The following is an 18,678-nucleotide window of genomic DNA, read 5'->3' on the forward strand; positions in this document are numbered from 1 at the left end:
AGAGATAAAGAACTTCTCAGACAAGTAAAAACAAAGAGTTCATCAATACCAAACCTATCCTAAAATGTTAAAGCACCTTCTCTAGAAGGAAAACAAAAGGCTACAACAAAAAGTAAGAATGCATAGAAAAGGACAAATCCCACTAGGAAAGGCAAATATATAGTGAGGGCTGAGGATCATTCACTTAAATAAGCTAGGATGAAGGTTAAAAGACAAAAAACTGTAAAAGCAACTATGACTACAAACAATAGTGAAGGGACAGACCTAAAGATGTAAAATGTGACATCAAAACCACAAAATGTTGGGGGGGGGGGGAGTAAAAAAATTCTTTAGAATTTTCTAGATTCTTTAGAATGTGTCTGAACTTATATGACTGTAAGTTTAAAACAAGTAGATATAGTTGGAAGCCTAGGTATATGAACCCCATGGTAACCACAAATCAAAAGCTTGCAATAGATACACAAAAACTAGAAGGAAACACAAACATACCACTAAAGAACAACAAAGGAAGAAATAAAAAAAGAAGAACAGAGAAGAACTATAAAGATAATAGGAAAACAAGTTATAAAATAGCTATGTATGTATAAAGTAGATATGTATAAGTACATACTTATCAATAATTACTTTGAATATCCATAGCCTGGGGCTTCCCAGGTGGCACTAATGGCAAAAAACCCACCTGCCAATGCAGGAGATATACGAGACACTGGTTTGATCCCTGGCTCGGGAAGAATCCCAGGAGGAGGAACTGGCAACCCACTCCAGTATTCTTGCCTGGAGAATCCTATGGACAGAGGAGCCTGGCAGGCTACAGTCTACAGGGTCACACAGAGTTGGACATGACTAAAGTGACAGCATGCATGCACAGATCCATGGACTAAATGTACCGGTCAGAAGACACAGGGTAGATGACTGGATAACAAACAAACCCAAAACAAGACTCATCTATGTACTGTTTATAAGAGACTCACTTTACAGCTGGAGACATACACAGACTATAAAAGTGAGGGGAGAAAAAGACATTTCATGCAAACAGAAATGACAAGAAAGTAGGTGTAACAATGCTCACACCAGACAAAATAGACTCTGAAACAAAGTTTCTGACAAAAGATGAAGAAGGGCACTGTATGATGATAATGGGATCAATACAAGGAGAGGATATATGTTAACAGATACACATCCTATGTAAGAGCACCTAAATATATGAGGAAAATATTAACAGACATAAATGAAGAAACTAACAATAATACAACAGTAGTAGACTTTAGCACCCCACTTATATCAATGGACGGATCACCCAGAGAGAAAATCATTATGGTAACAGTGGTCTTAAATGATATAACCAACCAATTGGATGTAATAGGTATCTACAAGACACTCCATCCCAAAGCAGCAGAATACACATTCTTTTCAAGAATACATGTAACACTCTCCCAAGACAGATCACATGCTAGGCCACAGGTAAGTCTCAACAACCCTAAGAGGACAGAAATTGTATAAGCATTTTTTTACCCCACCACAATGGTATAAAACTAGAAATCAGTTATAGAAAGAAAAATAAGAACAGCACAAACATGTGAAGACTAAGCAACATGCTACTAAAAAACCAATGAGTTAAAGATAAACTCAAAGGGAATATCAAAAGAAAATGGAAATACAACTTTTACTGCAGCAAAAGCAGTTCTAAGAGGGAAGTTAACAAGAAATAAGAAAAACAGGTCTTCTCCAAGAAACAAAAAAAGTCTCAAATAAACAACCTAGCATGTAAAGGAATCAGAAAAAGAACAAAGTCCAAAGTCAGCAGAATGAAGGAAACTATAAAGATCAGAGAGGAAATAAACAACATAGAGATCAAAAGAACAATGGGGGTGGGAATCAATCAAACTAAGAGCAGTCTTTTTTTCTTTAAAAGATAATCTTAACTGAATACATTTAGCCAGGCTCATAAGGAAGAAAAAAGAAAGAGGACTCAAACAAAATAAGAAATTAGAAAGAAGAAATAACAAATGATGCCACAGATATATAAAACTCATAAGAGAATGGTATAACCAGTTATATACAAACAAATTGTACAACTTAGAACAGACAAGTTTCTACTAACATACAGTCTGCCAAAACTAAGTCAAGAATAAATAATTTGACAGACTACTTGATATGAAATAGGAAAAAAACAAACAAACAAACAAAACACCTCTGTAAACAAAGGTCAGGACCAGGTGGCTTCACTGTAGAATTCTACCAAACATACAAAGAACTTATACCTATCCTTCCTGAACTATTCCAAAAAAAATTCAAGGATAGAACACTCACAAATTCACTCTATTAAACCATCTTTATTCTGCTATCAAAACCAAAGACACTATCAAAAAAGAAAATTACAAGCCAGTATCTTTAATGAATGTAGATGCAAAAATCCTCAGTGAAACATCAGGAAACTGAATTCAACAATATATACAAAGAACCATACACTGTGATAAGTGGGATTTACTCCAAGATTTTAAGTATGATCCAACATTTGCAAATCAATGTTATAAACCACATTAACAAAAGGAAAGATGAAAATCATAGGATCATAGACACAGAAAAAGCTCTTGACAAAATTTAACATTCATTCATAACAACTCTCAAAATGCATATAAAGGGAATATATATCAACACAATAAAGGCCAGTTATAACAAACCCACAGCTAACATGATACATAATGGGGAAAAGCTGAAAGCCTTTCCCCTAAAATCAGGAAGCTGACAAGAATGTCCACTCTTACTACTTCTATTTAACACTGTATTAAAATCCTAACCACAGCAATCAGACAGGAAAGAAAGAAAGAGAAAGAAAGGGTGAGGAAGGGATGGAGAGGGAGACACAGACAGAGAAGGAAAGAAAGAAAGGGCATCAAACTGGAAGGGAAGATGTAAAATTGTTATTATTTTCAAATGAAATGGTACTGTATATAGAAAATCCTAAAGTCTCCACCAAAAAACTATTAGAACTAGTAAGTGAATTCTGTAAGGTTTCAGAACACAAGATCAATATTCAGAAATTTGTTGCATTTCTATATGCTAATATGAATTATCAGAAAGTTAAAAAAAAATCCCATTTAAAACCACATCCAAAAAAGTTACCAAGGAATAAACTTAACCAAGGAGGTGAAAGACCTGAATGCTGAAAACTATAAAACACTGAAAAGGAAAAGTGAAGATGATTTAAATGGAAAAGATATCCTGTGCTCTTGGATTGGAAGAATTAATATTATTAAAATGACCATATTACCCAAAGCAATCTACAGATTTAATGTAATCCTTTTCAAAATACCCATGACACTTCCACAGAACTAGAACGAATAATTCCAAAATTTATATGGAACCAGAAAATACCCCAAATTACCAAAACAATCTTGAGAAAAATGAACAAAGCTAGAGGTATCATGCTCCCCAACTTCAAATTATGCTACAAAGTTACAGAAATTAAAACAGCATGCTACTGGTATAAAAACAGACACATAGATCAATGCAACAGAACAGAAAGCTCAGAAATAAATCCACACACCTATGATCAATTAATCTACAACAAAGGAGGCAAGACTATACAATGGCTTTTAAAAGATTCTTTACAAGTAGTTCTGGAAAAACTGGATAGAAACACGTAAAAAAATAAGATTAGAACATTTCTTAACACCACATGCAAAAATAAACTCAAAATGTATTAAAGACCTAAATGTACGAGGTGAAACCATAAAACTCCTAGAAAAGAACATTGGCAGAACACTCTTTAACATAAATCATAGCAATATTCTTTTGGACCTGTTTAAGGCAAAATAAATAAATAAAACTAAAAATAAACAAATGGGACCTCAGTTCAGTTCAGTTCAGTCGCTCAGTCGACTCTGCAACCCCATGAATCACAGCACACCAGGCCTCCCTGTCCATCACCAATTCCCAGAGTTCGCTCAAACTCATGTCCATCGAGTCGGTGATGCCATCCAGCCATCTCGTCCTCTGTTGTCCCCTTCTCTTCCTGCCCCCAATCCCTCCTAGCATCAGAGTCTTTTCCAATGAGTCAACTCTTCACATGAGGTGGCCAAAGTATTGGAGTTTCAGCTTCAGCATTAGTCCTTTCAATGAACACTCAGGACTGATCTCCTTTAAGATGGACTGGTTGGATCTCCTTGCAGTCCAAGGGACTCTCAAGAGTCTTCTCCAACACCACAGTTCAAAAGCATCAGTTCTTCAGCACTGAGCTTTCTTCACAGTCCAACTCTCACATCCATACTTGACCACTGGAAAAACCATAGCCTTGACAAGATGGACCTTTGTTGGCAAAGTAATATCTCTGCTTTTGAATATACTATCTAGGTTGGTCATAACTTTCCTTCCACGGACCTAATTACACTTAAAAGCTTTTGCACAGCAAAGGAAACCACTGAAAAATGAAAAGACAACTGTCGGAATGGGAGAAAATATTTACCAGTGATATGATCAATAAGGGATTAGTGTTCATAATACATAGACAGCTCATACAACTCAATCTTTTTTTAAAAAACCCAATTAAAAAATGGGCAGAAGGTCTGAACACACATTTTCTCAAAAAAGATGCACAGATGGCTAACAGGCCCATGAAAAGATGTTCAACATCACTATTAGAGAAATGTAAATCAAAACCATAAAAAGCTATCACCTCACATCTGTCAGAATGGCTATCATCAAAAAGCCTATAAATAACACATATCAGTGAGGATGTACAGAAATGGGATCCCTTGTACACTACTTATGGGGATGTAGACTGGTGCAGGACCTATGGAAAACAGAATGGAGGTTCCCCAAATGCGTAAAAATAGAACTACTATATAATCCAGTAATTCCACTTGTGGGTATATATCCCAAAAAACCATAAATGTTAATTCAAAAATGGTACATGCACCTCAATATTCACAGCAGCATTACTTAAAAATCAAGATGTGGAAGCAACCTGAGTGTCCATCAACAGATGAATGAAAATTATGTCAGTGTATATACACATTCACACAAAGGAGTGTTCAGTTCATTCAGTTCAGTTGCTCAGTCGTGTCCAACTCTTTGCGACCCCATGAATTACAGCACACCAGGCCTCCCTGTCCATCACCATCTCCCGGAGTTCACTCAAACTCAGGTCCATTGAGTCGGTGATGCCATCCAGCCATCTTATCCTCTGTTGTCCCCTTCTCCTCCTGCCCCCAATCCCTCCCAGCATCAGAGTCTTTTCCAATGAGTCAACTCTTCGCATGAGGTGGCCAAAGTACAGGAGTGTCAACTTTAGTGTCAGTCCTTCCAAAGAACACCCAGGACTGATCTCCTTTAGAATGGACTGGTTGGATCTCCCTGAAGTCCAAGGGACTCTGAAGAGTCTTCTCCAACACCACAGTTCAAAAGCATCAGTTCTTCGGTGCTCACTTTCTTCACAGTCTAACTCTTGCATCCATACATGACCACAGGAAAAACCATAGCCTTGACTAGACGGATCTTTGTTGGCAAAGTAATATCTTTGCTTTTGAATATGCTATCTAGGTTGGTCATAACTTTTCTTCCAAGGAGTAAGCATCTTTTAATTTCATGGCTACAATCACCATCTGCAGTGATTTTGGAGCCCCCCAAAATAAAGTCTGACACTGTTTCTACTGTTTCCCCATCTATTTGCCATGAAGTGATGGGACCAGATGTTATGATTTTAGTTTTCTGAATGTTGAGCGTTAAGCCAACTTTTTCACTCTCCTCTTTTACTTTCATCAAAAGGCTCTTTAGTTCTTCACTTTCTGCCAGAAGGATGGTGTCATCTGTGTATCTGAGGTTATTGATATTTCTCCCAGAAATCTTGATTGCAGCTTGTGCTTCATCCAGTCCAGCGTTTCTCATGATGTACTCTGAATATAAGTTAAATAAGCAGGGTGACAATATACAGCCTTGACATACTCCTTTTCCTATTTGTAATCAGTCTGTTGTTCCATGTCCAGTTCTAATTGTTGCTTCCTGAACTACAAACAGATTTCTCAAGAGGCCGGTCAGGTGGTCTGGTATTGCCATCTATTGAAGAATTTTCCACAGTTTATTGTGATCCACAAAGCCAAAGGCTTTGGCATAGTCAATAAAGCAGAAGTAGATGTTTTTCTGGAACTCTCTTGCTTTTTCCATGATCCAGCGAATGTTGGCAATTTGATATCTGGTTCCTCTGCCTTTTCTAAAACCAGCTTGAACATCTGCAAGTTTACGGTTCACATACTGTTGAAGCCTGGCTTGGAGAATTTAGAGTATTACTTTACTAGCGTGTGAGATGAGTGCAATTGTGCAGTAGTTTGAGCATTCTTTGGCATTGCTTTTCTTTGGGATTGGAATGAAAACTGACCTTTTCCTGTCCCGTGGCCACTGCTGAGTTTTCCAAATTTGCTGACATATTGAGCACAGCACTTTCACAGCATCATCTTCCAGGACTTGAAATAGCTCCACTGGAATTCCATCACCTCCACTAGCGTGGTTCTTCGTGATGCTTCCTAAGGCCCACTTGACTTCACATTCCAGGATGTCTGGCTCTAGGTGAGGGATCACACCATTGTGATTATCTGGGTTGTGAAGATCTTTTTTGTATAGTTCTGTGTATTCTTGCCACCTCTTCTTAATATCTTCTGCTTCTGTTAGGTCCATACCATTTCTGTCCTTTATTGAGCTCATCTTTGCATGAAATGTTCCCTTGGTATCTCTAATTTTCTTGAGAAGATCTCTAGTCTTTCCTATTCTATTGGTTCCCTCTATTTCTTTGCATTGATCACTGAGGAAGGCTTTCTTACCTCTCCTTGCTATTCTTTGGAATTCTGCATTCAAATGCGTATATCTTTCCTTTTCTCCTTTGCTTTCTGCTTCTCTTCTTTTCACAGTTTTTTTTAAGGCCTCCCCACACAGCCATTTTGTTTTTTTACATTTCTTTTTCTTGGAGATGGTCTTGATCCCTGTCTCCTGTACAATGTCATGAACCTCCGTCCATAGTTCATCAGGCACCCTGTCGATCAGATCTGGTCCCTTAAATCTATTTCTCACTTCCACTGTATAACCATAAGGGATTTGATTTAGGGCACACCTGAATGGTCTAGTGGTTTTCCCTACTTTCTTCAATTTAAGTCTGAATTTGGCAATAAGGAGTTCATGAGCAGAGCCACAGTCAGCTCCTGGTCTTGTTTTTGCTGACTGTATAGAGCTTCTCCATCTTTGGCTGCAAAGAATATAATCAATCTGATTTTGGTGTTGACCATCTGGTGATGTCCATGTGTAGAGTTCTCTTTTGTTATTGCAAGAGGGTGCTTGCTATGACCAGTGTGTTCTCTTGGCAAAACTATTAATACTACGTATAAAACAAATAAGCAACAAGGGTACCTTGCATATCAAGGATACATTACAGCCATTATTTTGTAATAATTTTAAAAGGAGAGCAGTCTATAAAAATATTGAATCACTACACTGTATACCTGAAATATAATACTGTAAATCAACTATATTTAATAAAGTGTTTTTAAAGTACCTGGCAATGATATGGAACTTAGGGTGGATTTTTTTTTTTTTTTTTGATGGCACTTTTATTTCCCTTCCCAAAAAACCAACTGAAACTAAATGAAGTAAACAATCTCAAATTTTTATTGTCTTTATAATAAAACAAAATATGAAGCTCAAAACTAGATCACTTGGCCCTTTCTCTTTTTATCACTTCCCAGCTCAAAATGCTTGCATCTCTTAACAGCCAGCATGCTCTTCAATCTGCAGTTGGGCTCAATGCATTCAAGACTCAGTACAATCTTCTTTGTAGTTTTAGCCTTTTTCCAGAAAATCGGCTTAGTCTGCCCACCATGCCCACTCTGCTTCCTGTCATAATGCCAGTTTCCCTGGGCACACAGAGAATCCTTGCTCTTCTTGTACTGTGTCACTCTGTGGGGCTGGTGCTTCCCACACTTCTTACAGAAAGTCTGGTGGGTTTTTGGAACGTTCACATGTTTGCGAGAGCAGTAACGGCACGGAAACAAAGCAGGGTAGAGTCTCCTGATTCCCCAACAGACCTGCGATCTACAAAATGGTTTCATATCCTGTCTCAGGGAGACGCTGTCCAGGAAAGACTTAGCTGCAAGAGTCAAAATGGTGTACCGCTGGTTAGCACGTGGCACGGAGTCAGAGTCCCTTCCTGCCCTTGCCTGGCTCTGCTTCCTTCCCCTTCCTTCTGGTATAGTAGAGTGGAAGTACTTTGGGGACAGCCAAACCCTTCGTTTTCTGCAAATCACACTACTAGATTCCTCTTCCCTCTAACAGTGAATGATAAGATGCAGTAAGCATGTTAGACAGCAGTACCACAAGGCACAGTGATGACTCAGCAAGCACATTCTGGGAAGGGTGCACCTTCTGGAAACAATCAGAGATGGAGCTCCCTGGCTGGACTCTGTCAACACTCATAAATTATGTTCATGGAAGCTTCTTTGTGTTCTTCTTCCCTATTGCTTTACAGGAACCATATTATATTGAGTTACACATCTCAGGGACTTGCTTTGAAACACATGAATTAGGTACCATGTTATACTGTTATAAGAACTGCTCAACTTTACCAGTGAAAGAGAAGCCTGCATATGTTTTTCACTTCATTTTTATTTTTCAGTGCCTGCTGACCATCCAATGACTTGCACCAAGCAGGCTGTTTGATTCATTTCTGAGGCACAAAATCATTTTCACACTTTCATCTTCCAAAAATTATTGTTCCTTTTCTTCACTAAGCAAAAATTCATCCTGATCTCAGCCCAATTTGAGTTTCTTTCAAGTTCCACCAAAAGGCTTTCCTCTCGAGCATTCTTCAATTCCATCTTTACTTTCAAGCATTTCATTACTGAGGCCCTGAAGGTAGGGGCATGGATTTTTAGATGAATTGCCTTATTTCAGTCCAATTTATGGCAGTAAGATTAAAGAGAGAAACACACACACCATGGCGGACAACTCTGACAGAGCCCCACAGTCTCTGCAAACATGGTGGGATGAATGTGACCGCATGCACATCAATACGTCACATAAAACTAATGTGTGGAGGGGCTTCACTTGCTGAAACAAGTGGTGAGGTTGGAGAGGCACAGCTGGCAAGGGACTGAGGGTAGTCTCTAGCTGACAGCCAGACCCGCTGACCTCAGCTGACAGGTGTCGAAGGACTGAATGCGGCCAAGAACCATGTGAACTTGGAAGTGGATCCTTCCCCAGTCAAGCCTCAGATGGGACTACTGCCCAGGCCAGCACCTTCACTAACTTTTTAAGAGTCTGAAACAAAGGACCCTGCTATACTGTGCCAAACACAGAAACCATGAGATAATATACTATGTTATTTTAGGCCACTTATTTGTGTAATATTGCTATGTAGCAACACATACTAAATTCACAGAGAAAGAGAAAAGCAACCCCTGACATTTGAGAGCCAATCTGGTACTCAGCAAGGCCCTGGTGTTGCTGGGAGCTGGGCTGCATTCACACTAGGCTTTTGTGTTAAATATAAATAACTCCAGAGGACATCAACATCAGACAGGGTCACAAGCATCAAGGAAAAAGACATGACCACTCTGTAATGTTTGTATATGGGCAAAAACATGAACACTATTCAAATCCCCTAAATGATCAAACATCCCCCTATACTGGCTAACATGAACATGGAGCTTTAACCGTGATTCTTTTCCCTTGGCCCATAGAGAAGATTTCTTTAGATACTCATTCACTGAATTATCCCTCCTTAATGCATCTAACACAGAGCAAAGCTCTACTTTCTCTAATCTTCCTCTAAATCACCTAAAAGAAGTCTGAATCCCCTCAGTCTTTTCTAAGGCCTGCTTATTGAGATGCTGTATGATTCCCCACTGCTGTGTGGTCTCCTTCACTACAACCAGTAATAAGCCCAACTTGTCTAACTATGGGTGTGTTCCCAGGGATCTCTGACTGGAGGACACTGACAACAGCAAACAAAGCAAAATTAAGAAAAACAAAAAGCAAACATGACTTTTTCATGGTATGGGCATAAAAACAGAAGCATAAACCAAGGAAGCAAGAAAATACAGAGCTTAAATTAGATCTAAAATAAAATTAAAAAAAACAAAGTATCTCCAAATGAGTAGAAAGAAATTATTTGATAAACAGTATTAAGGTAAGTGGATAGGAGCAGGAAAACTAGGACGGATCCAGATTGCGGACTAAATAAGAATGAACTCTATGTAGCATAAAGGATTAAACATAAATAAAAAATTATGAGCTGAAATGTAATGAATTACTTATCAGATCAATGTAAAAAGAACACTGCCATTTTGAAACAAAAGGACTGATCAATTTGGGTACCAATGCCTTGCATGAAAAGAAAAGCAATAAACAAATCAAAGGAACAGCCTGAGAAATATGTGCATCACCGTGACAAAATATTTAAATCTAGACTAGAGATTTTAATCAAATTTACAAGGAAAACATCAGATACCCAAAGGATAAGTGAGTAAAGGCTTCAACAGATCAGTCAAATAAGCAGAAAATAGAGCAAACAAAAACATGCAATCATGTTCAAGCCACTCAGTGGTCCAAAGAGGTACTATTTTATAGCCACTAAGGCAGCAAGTTAGACAAATGAACAGAGGGGGAGACACTTGGATCATCCTGGAAGCCCCTTCATGGAGGCAGTATTTTATATTGCCACAACTTATTTATGAAGCAACACAGAGGCGTCAGAATCCAATCTTTAGACTCCTAGGAAATCTTTCCAAAGATACCGTTTGTTCAGATTTTACAAGAGGATTATCTATAATGGTAAACAAAAGTCTAACAATAGGGAAATGTTTAATGAATTGTGCTAGATTATCTAGTATTCACATAATTATGAAGACTAGAAACATGGAAAATATTTAGGACTTAATGTGACCCAAAAAATGCAGTTTATAAAAGTATAAATAAAGGTTACCATTAGCTGCATGGCTATAATGTGCCCCAGGCACTGTTTTGGGCATTTTCGTCACATTTCACTTAATCTTCACAATACCCTGCCACCCTGCTAGGAGAGTTACATTATTCTCATTTTATAGATGAAGATACTAGGGCAAAGCGATTAAATAAAGTGGCCAAGGTCACAGAGCTGGGAAGTTGAGGAGACAGACATGAACCAAGATAGGACTCCAATGCTGTATTGGTAACTGCTCTGTTTTACCTCTTTTACACACACATGATGGCTGCAACTAGGTGCCACCATGGGTATCTGGGACACATACTGGATTAAATATGCAAATGTGAAATAACTGTGATACGGGAATAGGATTAAAGTCAATTTAATTACAAAAACCCTCATCTTTAATGATATATGATCTACCCAATACAAACAACATTATCAAGCAATGAACTGCTGCTGCTGCTACTGTTGCTAAGTCGCTTCAGTCGTGTCTGACTCTGTGCGACCCCGTAGATGGCAGCCCACCAGGCTCCTCTATCCCTGGGATTCTCCAGGCAAGAACACTGGAGTGGGTTGCCATTTCCTTCTCCAATGCATGAAAGTGAAAAGTGAAAGTGAAGTCGCTCAGTCATGCCCAACTCTTAGCAACCCCATGGACTGCAGCCTACCAGGCTCCTCCGTCCATGGGATTCTCCAGGCAAGAGTTGCTGGAGTGGGTTCCCACTAAACTCCAATTCCATGAGAAGTTTTAATTATATGTATGCGTGTGTGCTCCGTCATATCTGACTCTTTGCAATCCCATGGATTGTAGCCTGACAGTCTTCTCTGTCCATGGAATTTCCCAGGCAAGGATACTGGAGTGGGTTGCCATTTCCTACTCCAGGGGATCTTCCTGATCCAGGGATCACACCTGTGTTTCCTGCATTGGCAGGTGGATTCTTCACCATTGAGCCACTAAGGAAGTCTTCTAATTATACACATCCTTTGAAAAAGACCTGTCCAAAACTACTTCTAATTTCATTCTTTCCTGGCAGGGCAGAACAGAAGGACAGAATACAGAATATAGCCATCAGATCACTGCACAAGGGTGAGGGAAGAGCAGCCCAGGGATACAGCAGGAAATATGGAATCGCAGAGCTGATGGGGAAGACAAGTTAGCTTCATGACTACCAGGCAAGGACATGTGTACTAAGGAGACCTACTTGCTTCCCCTCTTATAATAATCTAAGCTCCTATCTACTTAAAGTGGGCAGGTATAAAGATAAAAGTCAGAGTCCCCAGAGGAAGAGCAGTGAGTACCCCGCATGTTTGTCTTTCTGTAAAAACTGAATCAGTGATGCTACGTGGCAACCTAAGGGCGGGTACAAGCTCACCCCCTTGTCATCCAGGTGTGTGTGTGCTGACAGCAAAGCAAGACACTTCTTCTCAGGGCAGTGAATTAATCACTCTTGCCCACAACTATGTCTTTAAGTTTTTTGATTCTACTGGTACTTTCGGGATGACCAAAATCCTCGGTCAAATGTCAGATGACACTCTAACCACTGTCACCTTTTCTAGGTGGTAAATTAAAATAAGAGGATGCTTTGGATACTATTAGGCTTCCCTGATAGCTTAGTTGGTAAAGAATCTGCCTGCAATGAAGGAGACCCGGGTTCGATTCCTGGGTCGGGAAGATCCCCTGGAGAAGGGATAGGTTACTCACTCCAGTATTCTTGTGCTTCCCTTGTGGCTCAGCTGGTAAAGAATCCACCAGCAATGCAGAAGACCTGGGTTCGATCCCTGGGTTGGGAAGATCCCCTGGAGAAAAGAAAGGCTACTCCCTCCAGTATTCTGGCCTAGGGAATTCCATGGACTGCATAGTCCATGGGGTCACAAAGAGTTGGACACAACTGAGCGATTTTCACTTTCTTTCACTTTGGATTCTAATATGAAAGTTGGATCAGAAAACCTATGTTAAGAAGCACAGACTTTGGGGGTGGGGAAAACAAAAGAACCCCATCCCTAGACATTCTATGCTGTTTTTTCTTAAGTTGACTTGTAACATGAGTTTTTATTTTTATTTCAACTTTATTTCTACTTCTGGAAGTGAGCTCACCAACAAAAGTCTGATTTCCATCCTTCACCATATTACTGACCCCCTTTACCCATTTCACCCTCCCTCTGTTCCCTTCCCCTCTGCTAAACACTACTCTGTACCATTTTACTCAGTCTTGCTCAGAAAGCCCCTCACTTTGTGTGAGATGACCACTGTTGTGCTTAGAGCTGATTATAACTCCCAGATTACAGGTGACATCCACTGTCCAACTACATCATCTGTGCAATCTCTTCAGAAGACCATTGCACAGAGGGTCAGGGCAGAACTCATTTGTTGTCAACGCTTTTGAGACAGGGAAAGTGAAAGTGGATGCTTGAACAGACATCAATGTTTTAGGCGGGCAGAGGGAGCAGGGTTGGGGAAGGGAGGATGTGAAACAAGGCCCTGTAAATCTGATTTTACTGATACTATATCTCGGCCAGACCAGAATCAGTTATGTGCAAAATGATTAATCACTGTCTCCCTGAAATATTCAAGGTCTTGCTGCCTATTCTTAGGATGGAAAAAAAATCTAATGCTGAAATATGACTTTCAGGCTTTTGCTCATTCTATACCCTTTTAATAAAGCAGGACACAAAATTTTGCCTTGGGCTTGGCTGAGTTATGGGGTTTATCTCCTAAGTGGCAAAGCTTCATCCCTCAGCCTCATCCACCAAACTGTGCCCAAGTTATAGGAAGCCTGCTAGAGAAGGAAAAATGTGGGTGCTGTCCCTAAGGCATCCATCTATCAGATACAATAATTGCTCCAAGAGACAGGTTTTCTCTTTATATTTATAGAAAAATAGTCACTGCAGAAGAAAATGAATTTAGCTAATGGGCAAATGTGGATGGCACTGCATGTTGGATATTCTGACAAACGTGGCTGATGAATTACAACTTGCCTCCATCACTGCTGGGAGGGGTAGGGAAGCAGAAGGACAAATTCTTGGGCATTATTGAGGTGATGGCTTCAACTGGGTCCCCACCTACCTTTTCTGCATACTCAGACACGATCTGCTTGATCTCGGCAGAGCATAGGCCCACGATCTGGCCCACGGAGCTTGCGGTCAGCCGGCTCTGCAATCACAAGGGAGGGTGTGCCCTCAAGGACATGCACTGGCTTTCACACGTTGGAAACCCTGAGCATGACTACAGCAAAACAGATAACATTCCTGGGAGAAAAGTAATTTGGCTTTTCCTCATGTGTTCATCAACAAGGGAGAAAACAAGCCTCAGGACAAAGGTTACCTCACCTCACTCCCTCCTGAATCACTCAGCAAACTCTGTTAAGATTCTCCTTGGACCCTGGGTATCTCTAGAAAATCATTCTTCACCATTTACACTCCATCCCATGGTTTTTGTTGCTGAGGATCACTAAAAAGAGCCTAAAGGGAACTTGGCAGGCATAGGACTCAGAGGAAGAAAGTGGAAATGGGAGAGGAAGAGGGATCTTAGAATTCTTGAACTATCTCCTGTCACAGGTCTTTCCTGCCGTAAAGAGGAATTCTCTTTCAAAGCACCTGGATAAACCTTCAGGACAGGTCGTGAGCTCTGAGAAGAGGGAATATAAATTCGGTGCTCTACCATCTACCCAGATGGTATAGGGAAGAAACAGGAGACAGGGGCTCCTGTGGCCTGAATGCCACATGTCGTTGTGGACAAGCAGGGCTGAACCACAGCTCTCCCACATGGGTCCTGTGATGCCATCCAGCTGGGACATCCTGTCTTCACAAAGGTCCTTCAGGTCTCCCTCTGAGAGGTTCCCGTGAATGGCAACACTGTGCATGTATAAAAAGTTCCCCAAAGAAAGATCCCCGGAAACAAGAAGCAGAGTGCTAAAAAGAGAGGGCCCTCCACGGCAGAGCAGGCTGGTTCCAAGTCTCCCTCTCCACACCGCACCCACCCTCGTGGCCACGCCCGCCTCACCTCTGCATGCGCCATGGCGGTCATCTTGGTCATCAGGGACTGAATACGCTGCTAAAAGAGGAATGGGGAGAAGCGGCAGTGAGCAGGTCTGCCCACAAAAGGCTTAAGCTGGGTATCTAAACAGGGCTTTTCAATGGAATCCAAGGGCCGTTTTACCCAGTCTCATTTTATGGTGAGTTTCATGAGAAGTGATGGAAGGAGACTGAAAACTGTGAAAAGACAGCCAACGGTAGCTGGCCATTCTGGAAAACTGGAGATGAAAGTGACATTTCTCCCCGAAAGATTTATGCAGAAACCCTAGAGGGCCACATGGAGCACTCACCTCTTCAGCAGCTTGAAGCTCATCCTCCTCGTGGGCATCAGCTTTTCCTGCAGTCAACAGCCCCGTCGGAAGTGCTGCTTTCTTGTCCTCAGCCTAGAAGGGAAGATGCGAAAACTGCAGCTGAGCACTATTGGTGGAGACAGTAGAGAAAGGGTAACACTGAAAAGAGCCATAAGTCAGTGAAAGAAAACACACAGATCTGGACAAATGACCCAGCCCCTGGGAAAGGATGCATAAATCCAGAGACTTTAACCTCCACTCCAACCACATGCCAAGCAGGTGGAGTCTTGGGCCTTGCTCAATGCCTGCCTCCATCTCTGAACTACTCGCTGATTAAATTCCTATCAGGCCATACACCTTTGCCAGACTTATCCATGCACTGTGATTGGGTCTTCCCCTACTTTAATTTCTTTAAGACTAGATCACTGCCTTTTTTTCTGCTGAGGTGCATTAGCGGATATGAAAGCAATTTAGCAGGTATGCTGCTGCTGCTACTAAGTCGCTTTAGTTGCGTCCGATTCTATGCGACCCCATAGACAGCAGCCCACCAGGCTCCCCCGTCCCTGGGATTCTCCAGGCAAGAACACTGGAGTGGGCTGCCACTTCCTTCTCCAATGCGGGAAAGTGAAAAGTGAAAGTGAAGTCGCTCAGTCGTGTCCAACTCTTCGCGACCCCATGGACTGTAGCCCACCAGGCTCCTCTGTCCATGGGATTTTCCAGGCAAGAGTACTGGAGTGGGGTGCCATTGCCTTCTCCATTAGCAGGTATGGCTGGCATCTAAATAGAAATAACAGAACATATTAGAGTGCATTAGAGGTAGTAAAGAGTACTGCTTTGTGAAACTTGCTTTTAGGGTTGCGTGTGTGTGTGTGTTTGTGTGTCTACTAAACCATGATGAAAACTGCTTTGTGAAACTTGTTTTTGGGGTTATGTGTCTGTGTGTCTATTAAACCATGATGAAAATAACCCCTACTAACAAGAGCTGTCAACAAAGTTTGAAAACAGCTGGTTTAAAGGATAAGACTCTTAAGCTGCTTGTCCTGATGCCCAAGCTCCATGCTATAAATCCAGTTCAGGCTCAAATTGTACCACACTCAGGACACCTGGAATCATGGCTGCTCCCCAAGCCTGCGCTATGAGTCTAGAGGTCTTGGTTTTAGCTCCATCTTTGCCATTCACAAGCTGCTGATCTCAGATTTACCTTCTCTGGATATTAGGATCTCTTGGGGTTGAATGAGAGGATTGGCCTCAGATATCCCTCTGAGACCATCCCAATTCTGGGATGTGCTTCTATAACAAGCATATGACTGGCTCCAGGAGCTGGCCTGAGCACTTGTATATATCTGCAGGGGATAAGACTGCCAGTTCAAATGTACCATCTAACACAAGAATGATAGTCAAGGCCAATGTGAATAATATTTCATGGACATCTCATAATTTTTCCAACCATAATCAAACTGCCTTATTTCAGAATACAGTCATATACATGGACATTCTTCTCAGACCTAAAATTATATATACACATACACATTGAATTCTTATGTACAATAGAGTTACCCCATGACACTCTAATCCAGAAAAGCCTTGCTTTAGAGGAAATGGCTGTTTGGTTGAGTGAAAACACAAATGTGGAAATGAGAAAACCAAAAAAGATGTCATAATCAATGCATACATGATTATTAATGATAATAATGATGACAGTTTACACTTAGTAAATGTGCACTATGAGTTGGATTATTCTACATCTTTTACATTTTAATCTTCACAACAGTGTTATGAGATGGCACAACTTCTGTCCCCATTTTACAGGTGCCATAAACTGAGGTGCAACAATTAAGTGTACGGACGGAAATCACGCAGTGAAGGGGAGGAACTAGCATTTGAAACCAGCCAGTCTGGCTTTAGAACTTATGCCCCTCAGTGCCCTCTGAGGACTGAAACAATGACCACAGGAAGCACAGGGAGGTTGGGGTCAGGGAAGGCTTCCGGGAAGCACTGGGAATGGGGTCTAGACAGAGGAGGGGCGGCGGGAGAATTGTAGGAGGAGCAGTGTCTCACTCCAGAAAATCTAGGGGTCAGGTAGGGGATGAGAGAACAGGTTTCCTGGACCTCAAGCTGTGGACTCTTTAAGAGGTCACCAGCCGCTTTGGCCGGCACGTTAGTATTGGAAAGGCAGTAGGTAAGAGCACAGGTTTTGATGTCACACAGACCTGGGTTCAGATTCTTTTTATGGCACTTTAGGAGCTGTGTGATCTTGGACAAATCACTGAGCCTCTCTGAACCTCAGCTTTTTGATCTGAAAAACAGGAATGAGTATCTTCCTCACAGAGTTGTTTAGCCTGACCAAAGGGCCTGGACACAGGAAAGGGTAGCACTATAAGATTTATATGCCTGCCCTGCTGCTGGCAATTAAGAATCATGAATAGACACCGCTCCTCTTACACAAAAAAATATATGAATGAAGAGGAAACTTTGAGACACCTTTATGAAGTTATAAAACCCCATCTTGCCTTCCTGTTTTTTGTACTCCAGGCTCAGTACATAGCCAGCCTGTAATGTACACCACGCTCTCTCTCACTGCCAGCAGGCTGTTCACACCCATCTAGGGTGTCTCTCATCAGATGAGGATGCTCAGGCCCCCATTTTAGAGTTATTAAAGCCCACGTTTGACCCCGGGGCCGTGATTTTCAATCACCCTTCGCTTCCAGTCCCATGATGAGGAGGTGTCGCAGTTCCCCAACCTGCAGAGGCGGCAGATTGGGAACGCCAGGAGGGAGATGCAGGGATCAAAAGCAGCTGGTACACCCCTGCTGATCGGGATGCTCAAGGACCAGAGCCTTGTTGTCCCATCCCTTTTGGGAGCCTGTCAGTGTCAGACAGAGGCAAAGTAGAGGGATACTTCCATATCTCAAATGTGCTTTTCCATTAGCCAAGCATTTCTTACCTTTTCTGTTTTGCTCTGGCGGCTAAATCCATACCTCCTGCAAGCCACAGAAGAGAGGAGCTCAATTATTACTCCAAAACAACAAAAAAAGTTGATCAAATGAATTTTAGTTGCGCTTTTATATAAAAAGCACCAAAGAGAATTTTGGCTATTTGGTGACTAGAGAACATGTTTCAAGTGCCAAAACCACAAACATATTTCACTGTTTTTGAATAAAGGGCCCAGCATTCAATTTGCCACATAAATACTATCAATATAAATGGGAACTCTCCATGCAAAGCATAGCATTCTCATAAAGTGTGATTACTACTGTTTGAATCGGGAACTGTACCAATCCATAGTTTAAGCTAGAAGCCTTAAAAATATCTGTATATGTGAATGTGTTTACTCAAGCTTAACATGCTCTCTAATGACTACTTTCATAACCTCACATCCAGCCCATTTTTTATTCTCAAACACAACCCAAG

The 18,678-nt window shown here is 41.2% G+C and overlaps 1 protein-coding gene across 3 annotated transcripts in view; it reads right to left on the reverse strand.

Annotated features, from left to right (window-relative positions):
* The window catches only part of CCDC93 (coiled-coil domain containing 93), a 108,781-nt gene that overhangs the window by 49,532 nt on the left and 40,571 nt on the right, over positions 1-18,678 (reverse strand). For all 3 annotated transcript variants that reach the window (XM_052657845.1, XM_052657837.1, XM_052657830.1), the window contains 4 exons: positions 18,212-18,248; positions 15,268-15,360; positions 14,946-14,996; positions 14,010-14,096 (listed from right to left, as the gene is read on the reverse strand). In XM_052657845.1, the coding sequence (XP_052513805.1) occupies positions 14,010-14,096; positions 14,946-14,996; positions 15,268-15,360; positions 18,212-18,248 (268 nt within the window). The remainder of the gene's footprint in view (positions 1-14,009; positions 14,097-14,945; positions 14,997-15,267; positions 15,361-18,211; positions 18,249-18,678) is intronic.

Source organism: Budorcas taxicolor, chromosome 2 (genome assembly GCF_023091745.1).
Source record: "Budorcas taxicolor isolate Tak-1 chromosome 2, Takin1.1, whole genome shotgun sequence".
NCBI lineage: Eukaryota > Metazoa > Chordata > Mammalia > Artiodactyla > Bovidae > Budorcas > Budorcas taxicolor.